Consider the following 19,457-nt stretch of genomic DNA (forward strand, 5'->3'; position numbering starts at 1 on the left):
AAATAACTCTTGTAAGTCTTGCCTGTTCCCTCCTCTTCCATTTTGACATTGACATTCAGCGTATCATCAAGTATCTTTTGGTCAATTCTGGTGAAGGTCGACATCTTGAAGGTAACAGCTGCACAGCCTGTCTTGTCTGTCTAGAAGGTTCAACACAATAAAATGTGAATAACAAAATAAAAGCTTCACACAAACCGTACTAATCAAAGAAATGACTTAAACACTAAATTTAACTTTCAGTTTCCTCATTAAGAGCTGACACACTGACACAAACATCAGCCACAGAACACATTCATAAGAGCGCAAAAACAAAATGGAGTCAAATGGATAAAACTATCAGTAATTGAGCATTTATAATAAATCATGAATCAGCTACTGAATCTGTAGCTAGTTGGTTTACAAAACAGTCAAAAATAAAGTTCTGAAAAAGAAGATACCTGAAATGTTACAACTGTTATGCTCATAACAGGTTTTTATGCTATCTGACAATGAGCTAAAGTTCATTTATAGTTCACTAATGTTGGCTCCCAATATGTACTTGAGGGAATAATGGAACTGCCAAAGCTTCATAGCTCTATAGTGCATTCATGCCACTGACAAAGCAGTCACATTCAACATTTGCTCAAAAGCACAAATCACAGGGTGTGATTACATTGGTTCTCCTTAAAAACTGCACAGATGAAGCAGTATTTATGCAAAAGTTGTGATAACTGAACAATGTATTTTTTTGTCTGCCTTTTTATTATCAAACTGAAGGTGTCTGCCTGGGAGGGGATGGATGGAAAGTTCAGAGGCTGTAATGTGACAGCAGGAGACCTGAGTTTGTCACTAGCAGAGGAACTTCACTGTTTCTTTGCTTGCTTTGAGACACCTCAGGACCATATCATGGATCAGTTTGGACATCGTGCAAACTGATCCATGATATGGATCAGTTTGCACGCTGCATCAGCAGAGCCAGGAACATCATCAAGGACAGCTCACACCCTGGCTTTGAACTGTTTGAGCTGCTGCCCTTCTGCAGGAGCTACAGGTGCATTAAAGCCAGAACAAACAGACTCAAGAACAGTTTCTTCACCAGAGCAATCACCACCCTGAACTCACACACTCACCCACTCTAACTGTGCAATATTATATTATTCATACTGAACAATATCTGTCACTCCTATATTGTGCAATTTTTCTATGTGAACATACATGGATGCTACTTTGTGACATTAGTTGAAGAATACATGTAAGGCCTGTACACAGAAGAGGCTTTGCTTACTGATGATACAGCATGATTGCTGGTGAAGCGTACCTGTTTAGTCTCTGTGTGGCAGGGGGCCGTTAAGTTGAAATTGGAACCATAGTACTGAAGAGGTCGGCACACTTCAACTGTAACACTTCCTGGCACAGGCTGCCCATATGTGTACCTATCAAACAAATAAAAAATATAATCTGAGTTTTCACTCACCAGCTTCCTTTCAGGTTTTGTGAGGATCCAAAATGGCATTTGTCATTACATTACTTCAACTTACTTTGTGCATAATTTAATATCGAATTCTTCTTGGCCAATACTCACTTCTTCAGACACATTCACTGTTACATCAAATTTGGGCAAAACTGGGGACAAACATACATGTTAGCATTGTATTACAAATATCAGAATCAGAAAGTAAATTTATTTTTTTAAAGCCCTGACTTACCATACTTCTCCACCTTGAAGCTGTGATATAATTCATCTTCACCTCCAGAAACAATTATGCTGTACGTCCCTTCACAGGCCTCAGAGTTCAAGGAGTAAGAAAGCTGCAGTATTTTACTGTTGGATGATTCATTTAGCCACTGTCCAATCCTGTTTCTATATGGATCCTGTTAAATGCAATTAGAGAGGTGTGGATATTTATGACACAAAGTAAAGACATGCAAATACAGGTGGAAAAATGTGCTAGCCAAGCTTCTTGTTTTTATTGCTGTCAACAAGTCGTGATAAGATTGGACCACTGTCACTGTGAATCTCATGCAATTCAATAGAATCAGTTAATTTCTTTTACAAGTGTTAATTTGCAGAGCGGGCAGCCACCTTTCAGAAGAATGGCGGCTCAGTTTCAGGCTCTGTGATCACAAATATCAAAGAATCTGTTGGCAAGATTCTGAAACCCAAATTGTCCTTGACCTCATACTGTGCCCCCCATTGGGCAAAATAAGAGATGTTTTTTTTCCTTACCTGTCCTATCGTTTCGCTTTGTTTCTCTCTTATCCCTTAAATGGCAGCACAGCAAGGTCACTGAACACTTATCTCTCATTTGTCTTTGTCTTTGGACAGTGTTCTGAAATGCTCGTTATATGTTTGACATGTAACAATAATAATTTGGTCCTTAATTGAGTCTTGATTCTAAATTTATGTACAGCACTTTGGTCAACTGTTGTTGTGATAAATGTGCTACATTAATAAACTTGACTTGACTTGAAGCAGACAGTGTACTGTATGCATTTCTGTTTATATTAAAAAAAACACTTCTGTGTTCTTCATAAGGTTTTCATTTCAGTTTTTAACCACATATCTTTGTATTAAGTCGGGGTTTATGTAGAACAAATCTGATCAAACTACATTCTCTCTTAGCTCTAGAAAGTAGTAAGTGCGTAAGTAACTGGGAACGTGATTCAACATACATAAAAGGAAACAAAAGGCACGGAACCAAAACCTGGGATCACATAATAATAAAGCAAAAAAACCGCAAAAGTCCACAAAACTCAAAAACATTGAGTCCCAGACCTAGGACCAGACAAGAAGAGCCTTAAACTTGCAGTCCCTGTAATGGCCATCAAGAGATGATACCTGTGTTTCAAGGTTGCGGGCTTCAAATTAAGTTAACTTTGTAAATTTTGGTGATTTTTAGTGTCGGAAAGGATGACTCATTGGCTCACTGATTAATATCTTGAGTGATTATGAAAATGATCCTGCTGGATCAAAACATGAAACTTGGCATGCTAATTTCATTGTAATGTATAAAATTAAACTAAATGGGAGTGCCAGTCTTTTTTTTTTTTTTTAATGAAATCCAATATAGCAGCCAAGATGATGGCCAAGTTTACATAAAGAAAGCACACAAAAAAGTATTTTAGTTACAGTAAAGAAGAAAATCCCATCAAGTTTTAATACATACATCACCAGCGCATTTAAAAGCAATTTTGAACATTTTGACCAAACAGTGTAGAATAACACACATAAAATAAACCTTAGAAGGAACAAATGGGCTCTTGAGTAATCATAAACAGTATGTGGGAAGCTAGGCCCTTAAAAGGGTGGTTCATTCAGCTGAATAGACTATCAGAACCATCCTCTCCAATGTGTGCAAAACCAAACAGTGCAGGGTAAGGCCTAAGAGCTAACAGCTCAGCCACTCTCTCTTCTTCTTGCTCCCATCAGGCCAGCGTTACCGCTGCCTGAGGACTAAGACGGAAAAGTTGAAGAAAAGGTTTTATCCACAAGCCGCCCGTCTCCTCAGCTCTGAGCCCTAAACCTCACTATTATGCACAATGAAAATGATTCTGTTTACTAGCCATGCACTTACTCACACAGCTGCAATAACATGCCCTCGTGTAAATACCAATGACTAGAATGTTATATTCTATATATATATATATATATATATATATATATATATATGGGGTGGGACTAATTAATTACAGGGAACGTAACAAATGAAAATTTTAAATGCATTTTAATCGCACTTTGCACCGTGGAACGTTTCTCAGTGCACGAATTCCAGGCATACAGATTATTTCGACGGACAATGTCCAAATTCAGGGGCCGCATTGTTCGAAGGACCCGGCCCACCAGGTCCTTCGCAGCCCACGAAGACTGCAAAGGCCAGAAGTGAGTGGCTAGCCTTCATATCAGCGTCGCCTGCCCTCACCTCTGCGTAGCTCATGTCGTCTAGCAACGTGAGTGCGAAGCACAGACTGGTGGGAAAATAAACAAAATTTTGAAGTTTAACCTTATGTATATTGATTCATTCATCAACCAAACTTAAATTAATATTTCCCATGTTAAATATTGAAATGTGATTAAAATCAATTAATTTTGATTAATTAATTACAAAGCTTCTAATTCATTCGATTAATTTTTTTAATCGAGTCCCACCCCTAATATACATACATATATATATATATATATATATATATATATATATATATATATTAATTACCTTGTGTGTCGTGATGTGTGAATTACATATTTTTATTTCACAGTGTATTGTATGATGTACAACTGTGCATGTGACAGATAAATCTCATGTTATTGCTACCAAGCCACCTTCTCCAATTCAGTGCTTTTGGTTCTCTGGTAGAGCACCATGTTCTTCTCAGTCACACTTTGTTGTGCTATTGTGTAGGTTATGTTCCATGTTAGCTTTTCTTTGCTTGTAACTTGTAACAAATCCTGCAGTGGAAATTTTGTAGGGCAGAGGTGTCTTTTTTTTTCTTTTTTTTTTTGACACCCACCTTTTCCTCCTATTCCATACTTGAGTTGCTCAAAATTTTATTTGTAGGTTTGAAGTGTTGGCTTTTTCTAGTTTAATTAGAAATTTGATCTCTGACATTAATGCACTTTCTTTAAAACCCTGGCAAGCAAATTCAAACTGACCCCAAACAGTTTTTCTGAGATACTGAAGCCCATAATAGCAAAGAATACCACTGACTGACAAATGGGTTGTAAATACATTGGAGGGTTTAATTTTCAGTCTCTGAACCTCTTTGACTTTCTGTGGTTTCTGGTTGCTGCATCACTTTTCATTGCTTCCAGTGTCATTACCTCTTTAGATTCATGTATTATTCTTCTGGCAGCTACTGTAATTATTGTAATTAACCTGTGGCAATAAATACTGTATATTTATCACAATAAAAATTATTCCACAGTAATTTATTCAACTGTTAGCGACGCTTGTAATAGGTGTGGACAGTCGCTGGCTAATCATACCCATATGTTTTGGGTTTGTCCTAAGTTAAGTGGGTTTTGGGGTAACATTTTTAAAACACTTAGTCAAGCATATGATCAGACAATCTTCCCCAATCCTCTGTCAGCTATATTTGGCATGTCTCCAGACCCAGACCTCTCACGTTCTTTGAAACATGTTTTAGCTTTCACCACCCTTTTGGCCGCAGACTTATTTTACTGAAGTGGAAATTATGCATACCTCCCTCTTATGACCACTGGGTGAGGGAGGTTCTCTATAACCTCAAGCTGGAAAACCTAAGATTTTCTCTTAAGAGTTGTACCACCAAATTTATGAAGACTTGGAGGCCCTTCCAGTCTTTAGTAAGCACCATCATTCTGCTCCCTGATACAGAGGAAAACTAGGCTTTTTTATTATTTATCTATTTACTTATTTTTCTGTGTATTTTTTTGTGTAATGTGTGTGGATGTATGGATGTGCAAGTTCATATAGCGTTCCTATGTATAGTTACAGAGACTGGATCTCTGCTAGATGTCAATCTTGTGTTTGGACCTAGAATGAGAGTGTTCAGGGTGGGGGGTGGGAGTGAGAGGGTTAGAGAGAAACTAGCTTACATTTTCTTCTTGTTTTTCCTCTTTGTGACTACTGCTCTTTCAGTGTTCTACTGATTGAACTGAATGAATGAATGAATGAAGGTTTTATGAATGAAGGTCACATTCTCTGCTCCGAGAGAATGTGACCAAACTTATTTCTTTCCGTATATTCTTGTGCATCGTGACGGTCCTGGTACTTCTATAAACTGTTTTAGGAGCCACTGCTTCAGTTTAACGCTCTACAAAGCTTTCAATATGAGTTCTACTCATCCTAAGCAAGACACATCGAAGGGAGGCCGCAAAGCCGAGACCCCTCCTGACCCAGGTATGCCGATAGCATCAGTTAACACCGTTGAGGCTGAAATGCTAAACATAATGATGACGTCCCTAAAGAATAATATATTTGAAAAGATCAACGCTATGTCCACTGGCTTGCACACAGAAATCCACTTGGTGAGACAGGAGTTTAAATCCTCAATTGAACCTCTGCAACGCATGTTAGATGCTCACGAAGTTGCTGTGAAGGATCCGGAGCAGGCTAGCACCGATCACAGCGGCTGAATCACCGAGCTTGAGACTGCTCTGAAGGGACTAACTGCACAGCTGCAGTGTCTGGAAGACAAGTGTGAGGATTTGGAAAGCAGGTCACGGAGGAATAATATCCGGGTGACAGGCATCCTGGAGGGGCTCGAAGGGCCTCGTGCTACTGACTTTATGTCACAGCTGCTACAGGATTTGCTGGGCCTACAGGAAAAACCCCTCCTCAACCCTGCACACCGCAGGGTCGAGGAGGGTCTTAACTCCCCAGTGAAATGTACAAGGGTCTCACATCATCTTCCCATATGGTAGATATTTAGTTCTTACTGGTAAAATGTATAGCACTCCAGTGTTTCTTGTCAATATATATGCACCCAACCAGGATGATGCAGGGTTTTTTAGACACCTCTTCCCTATCCTTCCGGACCTGTCATCTCATCTTCTCCTTTTGGGTGGAGATTTTAAGTGTTGGCTAAATCCACATTTTGACCGCTCATCTACTAAGTCTGTAAACCTCTCAAATTCAGCCAGTGCTGTTAGAACTTTTATGGAAGACTTTGCTGTTTCTGATCCCTGGCAATTCTTTAACCCCTCAGATAAAACATATTCTTTTTTCTCTCCTGTGCACCGTACGTTCACCCGAATAGATTACTTTCTATTTGACAATAGGATACTTCCATTTGTACTCCCCGACTCATGTTTATATGACAGCACAGTAATTTCTGATCATTCCCTGGTTTGTATGTGTTTAAAGGTAGTGTCCAATCAAGGCCCCCTTGGCAGTTTAATGTACGTCTGCTTTCGGATGAAAAATTTGTCAAGCTAATCTCCTCTCAAATTGATTTCTTTCTAATGGTAAATAAAACCCCTGATATCTCCTCGGCTTGAAGGCTTATATAAGAGGCCAGACAATCTCTTATACATGCAATGAGAATAAAAAGAGAAAAGATAAACTGTTGAGCCTGTCTAGACGCATTTTGCAATTAGATAATCTTTATGCAGGCTCACCCAGTGCAGTCTTGTACGCATAACCTTACAATCAGAGTATAACAGTCTTACTGTAGATCATGCTGTTAACATGCTTATAAATCTGGGAGCACATACTACGAACACAGTGACAAGGCTGGAAAATTACTGGCTCACAAACTGAAGCAGATGTCCTCTTCCCATCAAATTTCTCAAATTCACACATCATCAGGAATTACAATAGATCCAACAGAAATCAACAACAAATTTAAACAGTACTATGAATCCCTTTACACATCAGAAATACGATGTGGTAAGCAAGACTTTGAAAATTTCTTCTCATCTATTGAAACCCCTATGGTACCCCGTGATAAGGTTGATGATTTGGAAAAACCGATAACTGCCTTAGAGCTTGGTAATGCCATTATTTCCATGCAGACTGGTAAATGTCCAGGGCCTGATGGGTTTCCGGTCAAATTCTTTAAAAAATTTCAGCACAAACCGATCCCAGTATTGCTTGACATGTTCAATGAATCATTTATAGCACACAAATTACCCCATACATTAAATCAGGCTTCTATTTCTTTAATTTAAAAAAAAGGAAAAAGATCCATTGGACTGTGCGTCTTATCGACCAATCAGCTTATTAAATGTTGACTTTAAAATACTTTCAAAACACTTGGTAAACGCCTTGAAACGGTTTTACTGTCTATTATCTCTCCTGAGCAAATAGGCTTTATAAAGAACAGACATTCCTTTTTTAACCTGAGGTGTCTCTTCAACACAATTTACCATCTTCCACTGTGCCACTAGCCGTGTTGTCTTTAGACGCAGAAAAGGCATTCGACCGGGTGGAATGTCGATATCTATTTTTTGCTTTAGAAAAATTTGGTTTTCAGAATAATTTCATTTCATGGGTGAAAATCTTACATTCGTCTCCCCTGGCATCTGTTAGAACAAATTATGATCAATCATCATACTTCCCTCTTCACTGCTCTACTCGGCAGGGCTGTCCCTTGAGCCCTCTTCTGTTTGCTCTGGCTATTGAGCCTCTCTCAATTGCCCTCCGTAGCAACTCAAAAATTTTGGGTATTTCTTTCTTGTGGTCTGGAGCAGAAAGTATCCTTGCATGCGGACAATCTTCTTCTTTATATTTCGAACTTCTCTGTTTCCATCTCAGCAACTCTCTCCACTCTGGATTCCTTTGGCGCTATTTCTGGTTATAAGCTAAACTTGGGCAAAAGTGAACTCTTCCCCTTGAATAAAGCTGCAAATGAGTATCCGCTAGAGACATTGTCTTTTAAGATTGTCAAGCATAGTTTCCTCTATTTAGGTATTCTTGTAACCTCCAAATTTAGGGACCTTTATGCAGCAAACTTTGCCACCCTTTTGACTCGTACAAAGATGGACTTTGAACGCTGGTCTTTACTAAATTTATCTATCGCAACCCGTATCAACACTGTTAAAATGATAACTCTCTCCAAATTTTTGTATCTATTTCAATGTGTCCCTATTTTCTTACCACAAACTGTCTTCTCAAATCTGGATGGCTGCATGTGCGACTTTATTTATTTATTTTTTAAACATATCTTTATTAGTTTTATGCATGTACAAATACCATGAACGACACTTCCCAAGCCTTCCCATATTGAACAACTGGCAGTATTTAAATAATAATAATAATAATAATAAACAAATATAAATATATAAATAAACAAACAACAAAGAAGTCACTAATAATCAAAAGAAATTAAAGAACATGCATTCCTCACACAAAGTAGATATTATAATTATCTCACTCTTCCAATTGTGATATTGAAATATCACAATTTTTAACAAACTCCAAAAACATCTTCCATATATCATAAAACTCAGAAGCTTTTTTCCTTACTATATAGGTCAGCTTTTCAAGCGCCAAACTTGAAGTTAAGTTCTTTAACCAGTGGCTAAGAGAGGGGCAGTTTACATTTTTCCAGAATAGTGCAATAGAACGCCTGGCCTGTAGTAAACACAGGTCAATCATTTTTCTTTCCCTGCTGGTTCCAGACCAATTTTCTCGATAACTACCAAAAATACATAACTTAGGGCATAAAGGTATTGGGTTTGATACTGTCTGAGAAAGAAGGTTTAACACGGAACTCCAAAATCTTTGTATCTTCTCACATTCCCACAAGCAGTGATATAATGAGCCCTGATAGGAGTTACATTTATAACAAAGATCTGGAATCCTGGGGTCAAATTTATTCAGCTGTAAAGGGGTGATATATGTTCTCATTATCCAGTTATACTGTATTAATCTCAGTCGGGTGTTGATGGTTTGTGTATGCGCCTTTAAACATATTCTACTCCACTCCTCAGGTGAGATATCCTCCTGTAAATCACGTATCCAACACTGTCTTTTACTTTCAGAATTGTCATTGTGGTTCTCAACCAACATGTTATATAATTGAGTGATCAGGCCTTTACTGATGGGTTTATTTTTTGTCACAAATCTTTCTAAGATGGTGAGTGGAGGTTGTACCAAGCTTTTTAAACGTGCCCGAATAAAGCTTCTAAGTTGTAAGTATTTAAAAAAGTGTTTCTGTGGCACGTTAAACTTGACCCTCAACTCCTCAAATGACATTAGATTCTGATCCTTGTATACATGTTGCAGTGTTGTTATACCCCTCTCAAACCATGCTTTAAACCCCAGGTCTTTTTTTGCCGCATTGAAGTGTTCATTGCCCCAAATTGGTGAGAAAGAAGACAGCATTGGGGTATCTCCCAACCGTTTATGTACCTCATGCCACAGCGTAACAGTATTCTTTACAAAAGGGTTAACTATAGTTTGCTTTAGCTTCTCCAGAGGTGCAGAGTATAACAGGCTATCCAGGGGCAATCCCTTGGAGGATAATTTTTCAATTTCTACCCAGGGCAAATTCTCTTTGGAAAACCAGAACATTGTGGCTCTCACCTGGGCAGCCAGTAATACCACTGCAAGTTGGGAAGCTGCAACCCTCCTCTATCGTAGGGCAGATATAAAAGGGAGAGTCTGAGTCTTGGCTTTCTCTTATTCCAAATGAAATTTGAAAGAAGCTTTCTGATTCTAGGAAAAAATGAAGATGGGGGAGCTAATGGAATTGATTGGAAGAGATAGAGAAATTTGGGTAGTATATTCATCTTTATTATGTTTATTCTGCCCACTATAGACAGAGGCAGCGTGTTCCACCTTGTGATATCCTCTGACACTTTCACTAGCAGAGGATCGTAATGTATTGAACTAAGATTGGTGACTTTTGGGGCTATTCTTATACCCAAATACTTGAATCCTTCTGTAGCATTCACAAATGGGTGGGAGACAGTTGGTTTACTTCTGTCTTCTTCACTCAGAAACATTATGGATGATTTATCCTTATTCACTTTGAAACCCGAGAAGGCACTAAACGGATCAATCAGGCTCAAGAGAGACGGAACTGATTCTACGAGATGAGACAGAAAAATTATGGTGTCATCTGCATACACTGCTATATGGTGATCCAGGTCTCCCAATCTGATACCATAAATTGAGGGGTGCGATCTAATTGCAATTGCCAAAGGTTCCATAGCTATTACAAAGAGCAAAGGTGAAAGTGGAGAACCCTGCCTTGTGCCTCGTAGGAGCTCAAACGGTCGTGATACTATTCTATTCGTAAATACCATTGCGGTAGAATCCATAAATAAAATTTCAACCCACTTACAAAAATAGTTGCCAAATCCAAAACGCTTAAGTACCTCAAGAACATATACCCATTCGACTCGGTCGAAGGCCTTCTCTGCGTCCAGTGATAAAACTGCAGTGTCAGGGGACCCTTCACACATGTGGATTACATTAAGAACTCTTCTAATATTATGGAAGCCCTGGCGACTTTGGACAAATCCATTTTGGTCTGAATGTATAATGGCTGGTAAAACCGTCTCTAATCTCATAGCCAATACTATAGCTAAAATTTTTGTGTCAGAATTCAGGAGTGATATGGGTCTATAAGAGCCCCTTTCAGTTGGTGATTTACCTGGTTTTAAAATAAGAGTGATCAGGGCTCTTTGCAGCGAGCTAGGAAGGTGACCTATCTGAAATGATTGCTCAAATACATCTAACAATGGACCAATTAATTTTTCTTTAAACAATTTGTATATATCTATTGGAAGTCCATCAGGACCTGGTGCTTTACCACCATTCATACTAGGAATGGCTTTGCAAATATCATCTCGATCTACTTTTTTATCAAGGCCAGTTCTTGTATTTTCTGAAATACAAGGGATATCCAGTTTGTCCAGAAAACTTTTTTGTTTAACCATATCCAGTAGGCAATCTCCCTTATACAGGGTTTTATAATATGAGACAAAAGTGTTATTAATTTCCTCAGTATCTGTAGTTAAATCTCCCTGCTCATTTCTAATTATATTTATAGCTCTGTCTGATTCCAGTTTCCTAATTTGCCATGCAAGTAATTTACCGGGTTTTTCACCCTGGTCATAAAAAGTTTGGTTCAGTCTTATTATGCTCTCTTCAACTTTTGATAAAGACAACTCCTCATACTCTGCCTTAAGAGCCTGCAGTTCTTGTTTTGTTGGTAAAGAGTGATCATGAAAACTCATCCTTTCTAATTCTCTAATTTGGGACTCCAACACCTTCATTCTATGTTTCAATTTGTTATGTTTAAAACTAGTGAAACTAATCATTTGCCCTCTAATGTATGCTTTAAAGGCCTCCCATCTGATAGCTGCTGATGTTTGATTTGTATTTAAAGAGAAATAGACATCGATGTGCTCCCTGATAAATGTTATAAAATTTGGATCGTGTAACCACTTAGGGTGCAGGCGCCAGCTAGAGCATCTTTTGTTTAGATGGGAATCCGTGTAATAAACTGAAATTGGGGCATGAGCCAACAAAACAATACTATCATACCTGCAATTAGTTATATTTGGTAGTAAAGGATATGAGATTAAGAAATAATCTATTCGGGAGTATGAATTATATGTTGAGGAATAACAAGAATATTCTTTTTTACCTGGATACAGCATTCTCCAAAGGTCACAAAGATCTTTTAGATCTTTTATATACTGTTGTATTTTCTTTCTAGTTTGAGGATGGGAGATGTCTGATCCTGATGAGCGATCAAGCTTTGGATCTAGAGTGCAGTTGAAATCACCTGCCATTATTGTTTTACCTGGAAGCGCAGCTACCAGCAGAAACAAATTTTCAAAAAATGATGGACTGTCTTCGTTAGGGCCGTATACATTAACCAAATTAATGTTTTCTCTCAAAAGAGTTCCCTGAACCACCAAAAATCTACCTGCTGAATCATAAACAGTATTATTAATTTGGTAAGGCACAGAATTGTGGATCAGCACCATAACCCCCCTTAGAGTGAGATGAGAAGCATGAAGCCAGGATGGTACCAGCCCATCTTCATCGCACCTTCACTAAGTCCTCTTTAAGTAAGTGCATTTCCTGAATGAAAACGACAGAAGAATCAAGCTGTTTAAGTCTATTAATAACCTGTTTTAGTTTAGCTAGTTTAACCATTCCCCTTACATTCCAAGAGGTAAATTTCAAATTCTTGTTACCACTGATCTTGAATATATACTAAAATGGGTTTAACATTTTGTCTATCACTAGATGTAAATATGCCTCTTGTTTATCCCTAGAGGTTGCATTGAAGTTGTTGTGCGACTTTATTTGGAGTAAAAAGCCTCCACGGATTAGTGATGGGAATTCCGGCTCTTTTCAGAGAGCCAGCTCTTTAGGCTCGGCTCCCAAAGAAGAACCGGCTCTTTCGGCTCCCAAATGGCTCATTAGATTTTAATTTTTTTTTAAAAAGTGTAAAATGAATTACTAATGTGAAAACATACATTAGGCCTATCTCAAACATTTATTTATATACTCAACATATAATAGAGTGCTGCAAATACAAATTATAAAACAAAGATTGGAAATCAGAAAAAACAAGGGTATCTGAGGAGTTGATCCTGTTTCTCCTGCCTGATGACCTGTACTGTTTTGTTCTTCTAATTACACTGAGGGATGATTAATTTGTATACTGAATACCTATGTAGGTTGTTTGTGCAGCCTGCTCGATATTAAATTTTGAATTTGCAGTCTACACTCTGTCTATCAGAATAATCCTTTAACGCCAGGCGATCACTGCTGAGTCGCGGGTTTCCTGACCTTACAAGCCACGAACAGCTGATTAAGACATAGCGTCTCACCAGAGTCAGCTGGTCAAAGGAACTCGATCAGCAGGCTTTTCACAGCAACTCCGCGACCATTCGTGCTATCGAAAAAATTCAAAAGGGTTCTGAAAGCTCAGAAATTACACTTCACAGTCATGTAATGATATTACAGTACAGTAATCCCTCACTACTTCGCGGTTCGCTTTTAGTGGACTCGCTGTTTCGCAGGTTTTCAATCAATATTAGTGTAAATTATTTATTTTCGCTGTTTCGCGGGTTTTTGCGGTACTCGTTCTTCACATGCGTAGTACGTGTTGTACAGTAATGTATATATTTGGTGTATAAGTGTGTGGGGAGGGTTTATAAAAACTTAAAATAGTTTATAACTACTAAAATAATGTAAAGTATTAAAATAAATATAACGTCCCTACTTCGCTGATTTTCACTTGGCGCGGGTGGTCCTGGAACATAACACCCGCGATAAGTGAGGGATTACTGTATTTGTGACTGGAAGTCCTCAAACGCCAGCACTTTTGAAGTACGCTGTGTCTCATTCGACATGTTTGGAGGTATAAGGTTAAAATGTGTCCAGTCTTTGCTACACTTTCTGTCACTCATTTTCCTCACTGTTTCCAAGTGTAGCCTCTATGTAACGCGCGCAACTTCCTCTGGCTCTTTCCTGTCTCCGAGCGCATTTTGCAGGAGCCCCTTCCTCTGATGTTTGTTTACTCACTGCGCAGTGTGTCCGTGGACCCTCCCTTCCCGCTCAGTAGACGATCATATGCTAACATTCATCTTAACCAATCACGTGCGGCTTCGACAAAAAAAAAAAAAAGGAAACGAACGAAAAGATAAAAAGAATCGGCTGACTATCAGGAGCTGGCTCCCGTTGTTCACTTCAAAGAGCCGGATCGTTCGCGACCGCCCCATCACTACCACGGATGCGTAAGCAGCTATTGCAAAGACCTAAATCCTTAGGTGGTATGGCTCTTCCTAACCTTAGATACTGCTATTGGGCAGCTAATTTAGGTGCTTCCACCCAATGGAGGCCAATACTTGCCAACTGGTGTCTCTGTCCGCTCTGGTTCATTCCCCTATTAAATCTGCCACTGACTTGTATACGAAGAATATAATTGTTAAGACATCTTTGAAAATTTGGAAACAATTCAGACGTTTGTTTGGGCTTCAGTCATATTCGTTGCAGGCCCCAATAACATCAAACCACATCTTTTCCCCATCTCTAGTAGATGGTGCTTTCACCGTTTGGTCCAACTTAGGCATCAGATCATTTAATGGTTTATATATGAATAATGTCTTTGCTTCCTTTGAGCAATTATCCAAAAAATTTTCCCTCCCAAAGCAACATTTTTTTAGGTACTTGCAGATTCGTAGCTTCGTCAATAACAGATTTCCTTGTTTTCCTGCTGAGCCCACAGTTTCTTCTTTAGACTCTGTTTTTAGACCAGTCCCATCTTTGAAGGGTATGATCTCATACATTTATATTCAGATTTACTCTTTAGATCTGACTCCTGTGACTCCTCTCAGGAGGCTGTGGGAGGAAGACCTAAATGAGCAGATAACTGACGATATGTGGAATAAAGCGCTTAGAAAAGTGCATGAATCTTCTATTTGTGCTAAGCATGCATTTGTTCAGTGTAAAATAGTACATCGTGCACACCTAACGAAAGCTAGGTTTTCAAAAATGTTTCTAGATGTGGACCCTGCCTGTGACCGCTGTGGTCTGACGCCCGCAACCCATGCTCACATGATGTGGTCTTGTCCTAACCTGAGATCATACTGGGGAGAGATATTTGACTCGCTAACTAAGATTGCCGGAAAACAAATTATGCCTGCTGCTAGTATTGCAGTATTTGGGGTACCCTCTCCTTACATAGACCTGTCTCCTCAGGAAGAAGCTTTCGCAGCCTTTGTCTGCTTATTGGTCCTACACCTAATTCTAGCAAAATGGAAATCTTCATCACCACCATCACACACCCACTGGGTCAGAGAAGTCCTTTACTTTGCTAAATTGGGGAAAATAAGATTTATGTTAATGGGAAGAGAGAGCAATGTGGGATCGTTTCTATCATCATGTAGGGACACTTGTTCTCCCTGATGTTCTGGATTGATGCATATCACATTGTAATGTTGAAATGACAGGCAACCTGAAAAAGTATTAGTTATTTTATTTTATTTTTGTTTTGCTGAGGGTATTTGCTTTGCTCCTGAGTTTGTTTTATTTGTTTTATGTTATGTTTTGTTTTTTCTGTTTGTCAGGCCAGGTTTGAATCTTTATGATACTTCTTCTGATATGTTTACATGTTGGCTATTTTCTTGTAAAAAATATAAAAGTTGTTGGAAAAAAAAATTATTCCACAGTAAAATGTGTTAGAAATAATATGCAAATTTCAGAGTTGTTGCACTCTACACTTGATTTTGTTGGCTTTAAGGAAAACTAAGACTAAATCTATGAGGTTAACATACTGAATTTATAAAAGGAAAAAAGATTTATGGATCTTTTCTTACCTCAAGCTGGATGATATTGTACTAAAAGAAAGGCAGAAAATTGAAGGGAAAAAAGAGAGAAAATTGTTAAATACGAGGTGTTCTTATACAGTGTCCTACCTATTTCTCTATTCCACTTTAGGCTTGGTCGTAATTTAAAAATATGAAACAATTTACACTGAAGATGTTAAAATGTGGTGAGCATTTAACATCCCCATCTTAAATGAAACAGCATGAGGTCTTGTTGTTTGTATTTTATATACATGTCAGGTGTATATATATATATATATATATATATATATATATATATATATATATATATATATATATATATATATATATATATATACTTCAGGGTTATTGCTCTAGTGTTTGTTTGATAGAATTATTACAACATTAGTAAAAATGCCATTGCTCAACACAGACATGTTCCAAGGTGTACTACTGATTTATCAGCAGGAGCTGAGGATAATGGACAAAAGATAAATCGGGGCAAAGAGTACAGACATGTAGATTAGCCATGTCACTCACTTCTATGTAACTTATTATCTACTATTTAAATCCCAATTCACAATGTACAATTGATAAAGAGCATCAGGGATACTGTTTGGAAATTAGAACTAAAAGCAAAGAGAGACAGAAACACTCACCAGCTGATTGGCAGGTCTTAACTTGGAGTCCAGCGTAACGACTCTGAAATGCACTTTGGAAGAAATTCAAATTCCAATTAGAAGAAAGTTTTACACCTTGATAATAAATCAATAAATCCTGACCAAGAACTGAAACTGACACATTCTTCAACATCATTATTATCATTATTATGTCTTTACCCACAATAGAAAGTGCCTTGAGGTGACTGTTGTGATTTGGTGCTATTTAAATAAATTTGATTTGAAATAAGTTATATGCTTTATATAAGGCTAAAATTACTTATGTATGGAAACAAAAAGAAAGACAAGCTTTAAGCAAAGTAACTGTATTTTTGTACCAATTCATGACTTAAACAGCTTTTACTACACGAGGGCAAATCTTGCCCTTGTGTAGTAAAAGCCTTGTGCTGTTTCCATTTTAGTCAGTAATCCTGGAATGAATATGAATATACATATACTGTATTCTAACAATATAGAACAAAATATTTTGAAGGAAGACTAAATGACAGCAAAGCATCAGTGAATATATCAAAATACTCTCATGAAAACAGGCTTCATCTCTGGATTGTGGCTCAACCAGGAGAATTTTCCTCATTTTTGTAAACATTAAAAATAAAAATTTCATGACAGTTTAACTGCTCAGTTGCACTGGAACAAATGGGGGTCATCAGTGCCAGACAGTACGTATAATAAGGTAGAGTATTTTAGATGAAAAATACTTGGCATACTAATGCTGCAGTCATAAATATCCAAATTAAATAAAGGTTAGCTAATGCAGGCTTGCGTTGTGCCTACACTAGTGCTGAGAGGAAAGTGGATTATTAAACTTCGCAAACTGCTTTGTATAAAATGCTGCTGAATAGTCCAGGAAGGCCCTTGACCTGTGATTAAGTTTGTCAAAATTCTTGAAAAATAAGACTGAGCATTATAATTGCAGCCTATTTGAGTAAATTGAAAATGATCGTGTGGGTTTGCTGTTTTACTGAGTTGCTCAAATGTTATCTTTTCCAGTGATTACAGGAGAAGGAATATAGACACTAATGACTTATAATGATTGTACTTTAGGACAGGAGGGCCAGCTCTGTGGCAATTCAAGACCAGACGGCTACATATCGCTCACACATAATGGTTTCATCATCCCTGCCATTGTGACATTAAAGCTTTTTCCGTCTTTGCTCATTAACATTAACCCATTATTCTTTTCCCCATAATAATATTAATCTCACTTTTTTAACTGAGAATAAAATTTCCTTGCTGTTACATTTCAGCAAGTGAAAACATTTCAGCGCAAAAGGCTATCAAAATATTTGTAAACTACAGAAAGCCAGTTTTTGTGAAGAAATTCCAATGAACACATGTTCATGGCACTTTGGAGGAGGAGGAGAGGCTGCTGTTAAGTGACTGGAGGGGTGGCAAATTCTAAGTGGCTGTACAGGGGCAAATGCATCTAACTCTAATGGGTCATCAGCTCACTCTTACCTATTTGTCCAGGGAGGTAGATGGGTTTATCTGTTTGGATGAATGTCTTGGCCTTGTAGGCTTTGATCATGATTTTTCTGACTTCTTTTGAATGAAATGTGTCTCCTCTTAGCTCCACCTCAAAATCCATAATCTTTTCCCTTTCCACTAAAGGACCCTTTGAGAAAAGTATGTTAATTAATGGACAATGAGACATACATTAAAAAATAAGAATACATACAGTGGCTTGCAAAAGTATTCATACCCCTTGAACTTTTCCATATTTTGTCACATTACAACCACAGACATAAATATATTTCACTGGAATTTAATGTGAAAGACCAACACAAAGTGGTATACAATTATAAAGTGGAAAGAAAATTATACATGATTCAAAACATTTTTTACAAATAAAAAACTGAAAAGTGCGGTGTGCAAAAGTATTCAGCCCCCCTGAGTCAATACTTTGTGGAACCACCTTTTGCTGCAATTACAGCTGCAAGTCTTTTAGGGTGTGTCTCCACAAGCTTTGCACATCTAGTGACTGAAATTTTTGCCCATTCTTCTTTGCAAAACAGCTCAAGCCCAGTCAGATTAGATGGAGAGTGTTTGTGAACAGCAGTTTTCAGATCTTGCCACAAATTCTTGATTGGTTTTAGGTCTGGACTTTGACTGGGCCATTCTAACACATGAATATGTTTTGTTTTAAACCATTCCATTGTAGCCCTGGCTTTATATTTAGGGTCGTTGTCCTGCTGGAAGGTTTCAAGTCTTTTGAAGACTCCAACAGGTTTTCTTCCAAGTTTGCCCTTTATTTGGCTCCATCCATCTTCCCATCAACTCTGACCAACTTCCCTGACCCTGCTGAAGAGAAGTAGCCCCAGAGCATGATGCTGCCACCACCATATTTGACAGTTGGGATGGTGTGTTCAGAGTGATGTGCAGTGTTAATTCTCCACCACACATAGCGTTTTGCATTTTGGCCAAAAAGTTCAATTTTGGTCTCATCTGACCAAAGCACCTTGTTCCACTTGTTTGCTGTGTCCCCAACATATCTTCTGGCAAACTGCAAACGGGACTTTTTATGGTTTTCTTTTAACAATGGCTTTCTTCTTGCCACTCTTCCATAAAAACCACATTTGTGCAGTGCACGACTAATAGTTGTCCTGTGGACAGATTCCCCCACCTGAGCTGTGGATCTCTGTGGTCCAGAGTCACCATGGGCCTCTTGGCTGCATCTCTGATCAATGCTCTCCTTGTTCGGCCTGTGGATGGCCTTGTCTTGGTAGGTTTACAGTTGTACCATACTCTTTCCATTTCCGGATAATGGATTGAACAGTGCTCCGTGAGAAAGCTTGGGAAATCTTTTTATAGCCTAAGCCTGCTTTAAACTTCTCCACAACCTTGTTCCTGACCAGGGTTATTATAGTTAATGAAAACGAACAAAATAGCGAAAACTGAAATTGAAAAAACATTGTCGTTAACTGAAATAAATAAAAACTAAAATTAAAAGGAAAAAACAATAACTAACTAAAACTGAATTGTGAGTTTACAAAACTAACTTAAATTATAGACATTAAAATTTTTTTGAAGTCTTGTGGATTGATATGAAATCATTT

General features: G+C 38.0%; 1 protein-coding gene across 1 annotated transcript in view; it reads right to left on the reverse strand.

Moving 5' to 3' along the window:
• Positions 1–19,457, reverse strand: part of LOC115791197 (alpha-2-macroglobulin-like) — a 72,603-nt gene that overhangs the window by 51,065 nt on the left and 2,081 nt on the right. Inside the window, exons 3-9 of the mRNA XM_030745335.1 lie at positions 17,860–18,016; positions 16,381–16,433; positions 15,752–15,772; positions 1,686–1,851; positions 1,518–1,602; positions 1,298–1,412; positions 23–140 (exon numbers count right to left, since the gene is read on the reverse strand). Coding sequence (XP_030601195.1) covers positions 23–140; positions 1,298–1,412; positions 1,518–1,602; positions 1,686–1,851; positions 15,752–15,772; positions 16,381–16,433; positions 17,860–18,016 — 715 coding nt within the window. The remainder of the gene's footprint in view (positions 1–22; positions 141–1,297; positions 1,413–1,517; positions 1,603–1,685; positions 1,852–15,751; positions 15,773–16,380; positions 16,434–17,859; positions 18,017–19,457) is intronic.

The sequence above is a fragment of the Archocentrus centrarchus genome, chromosome 13 (assembly GCF_007364275.1).
Source record: "Archocentrus centrarchus isolate MPI-CPG fArcCen1 chromosome 13, fArcCen1, whole genome shotgun sequence".
Taxonomy (NCBI): Eukaryota; Metazoa; Chordata; class Actinopteri; order Cichliformes; family Cichlidae; genus Archocentrus; species Archocentrus centrarchus.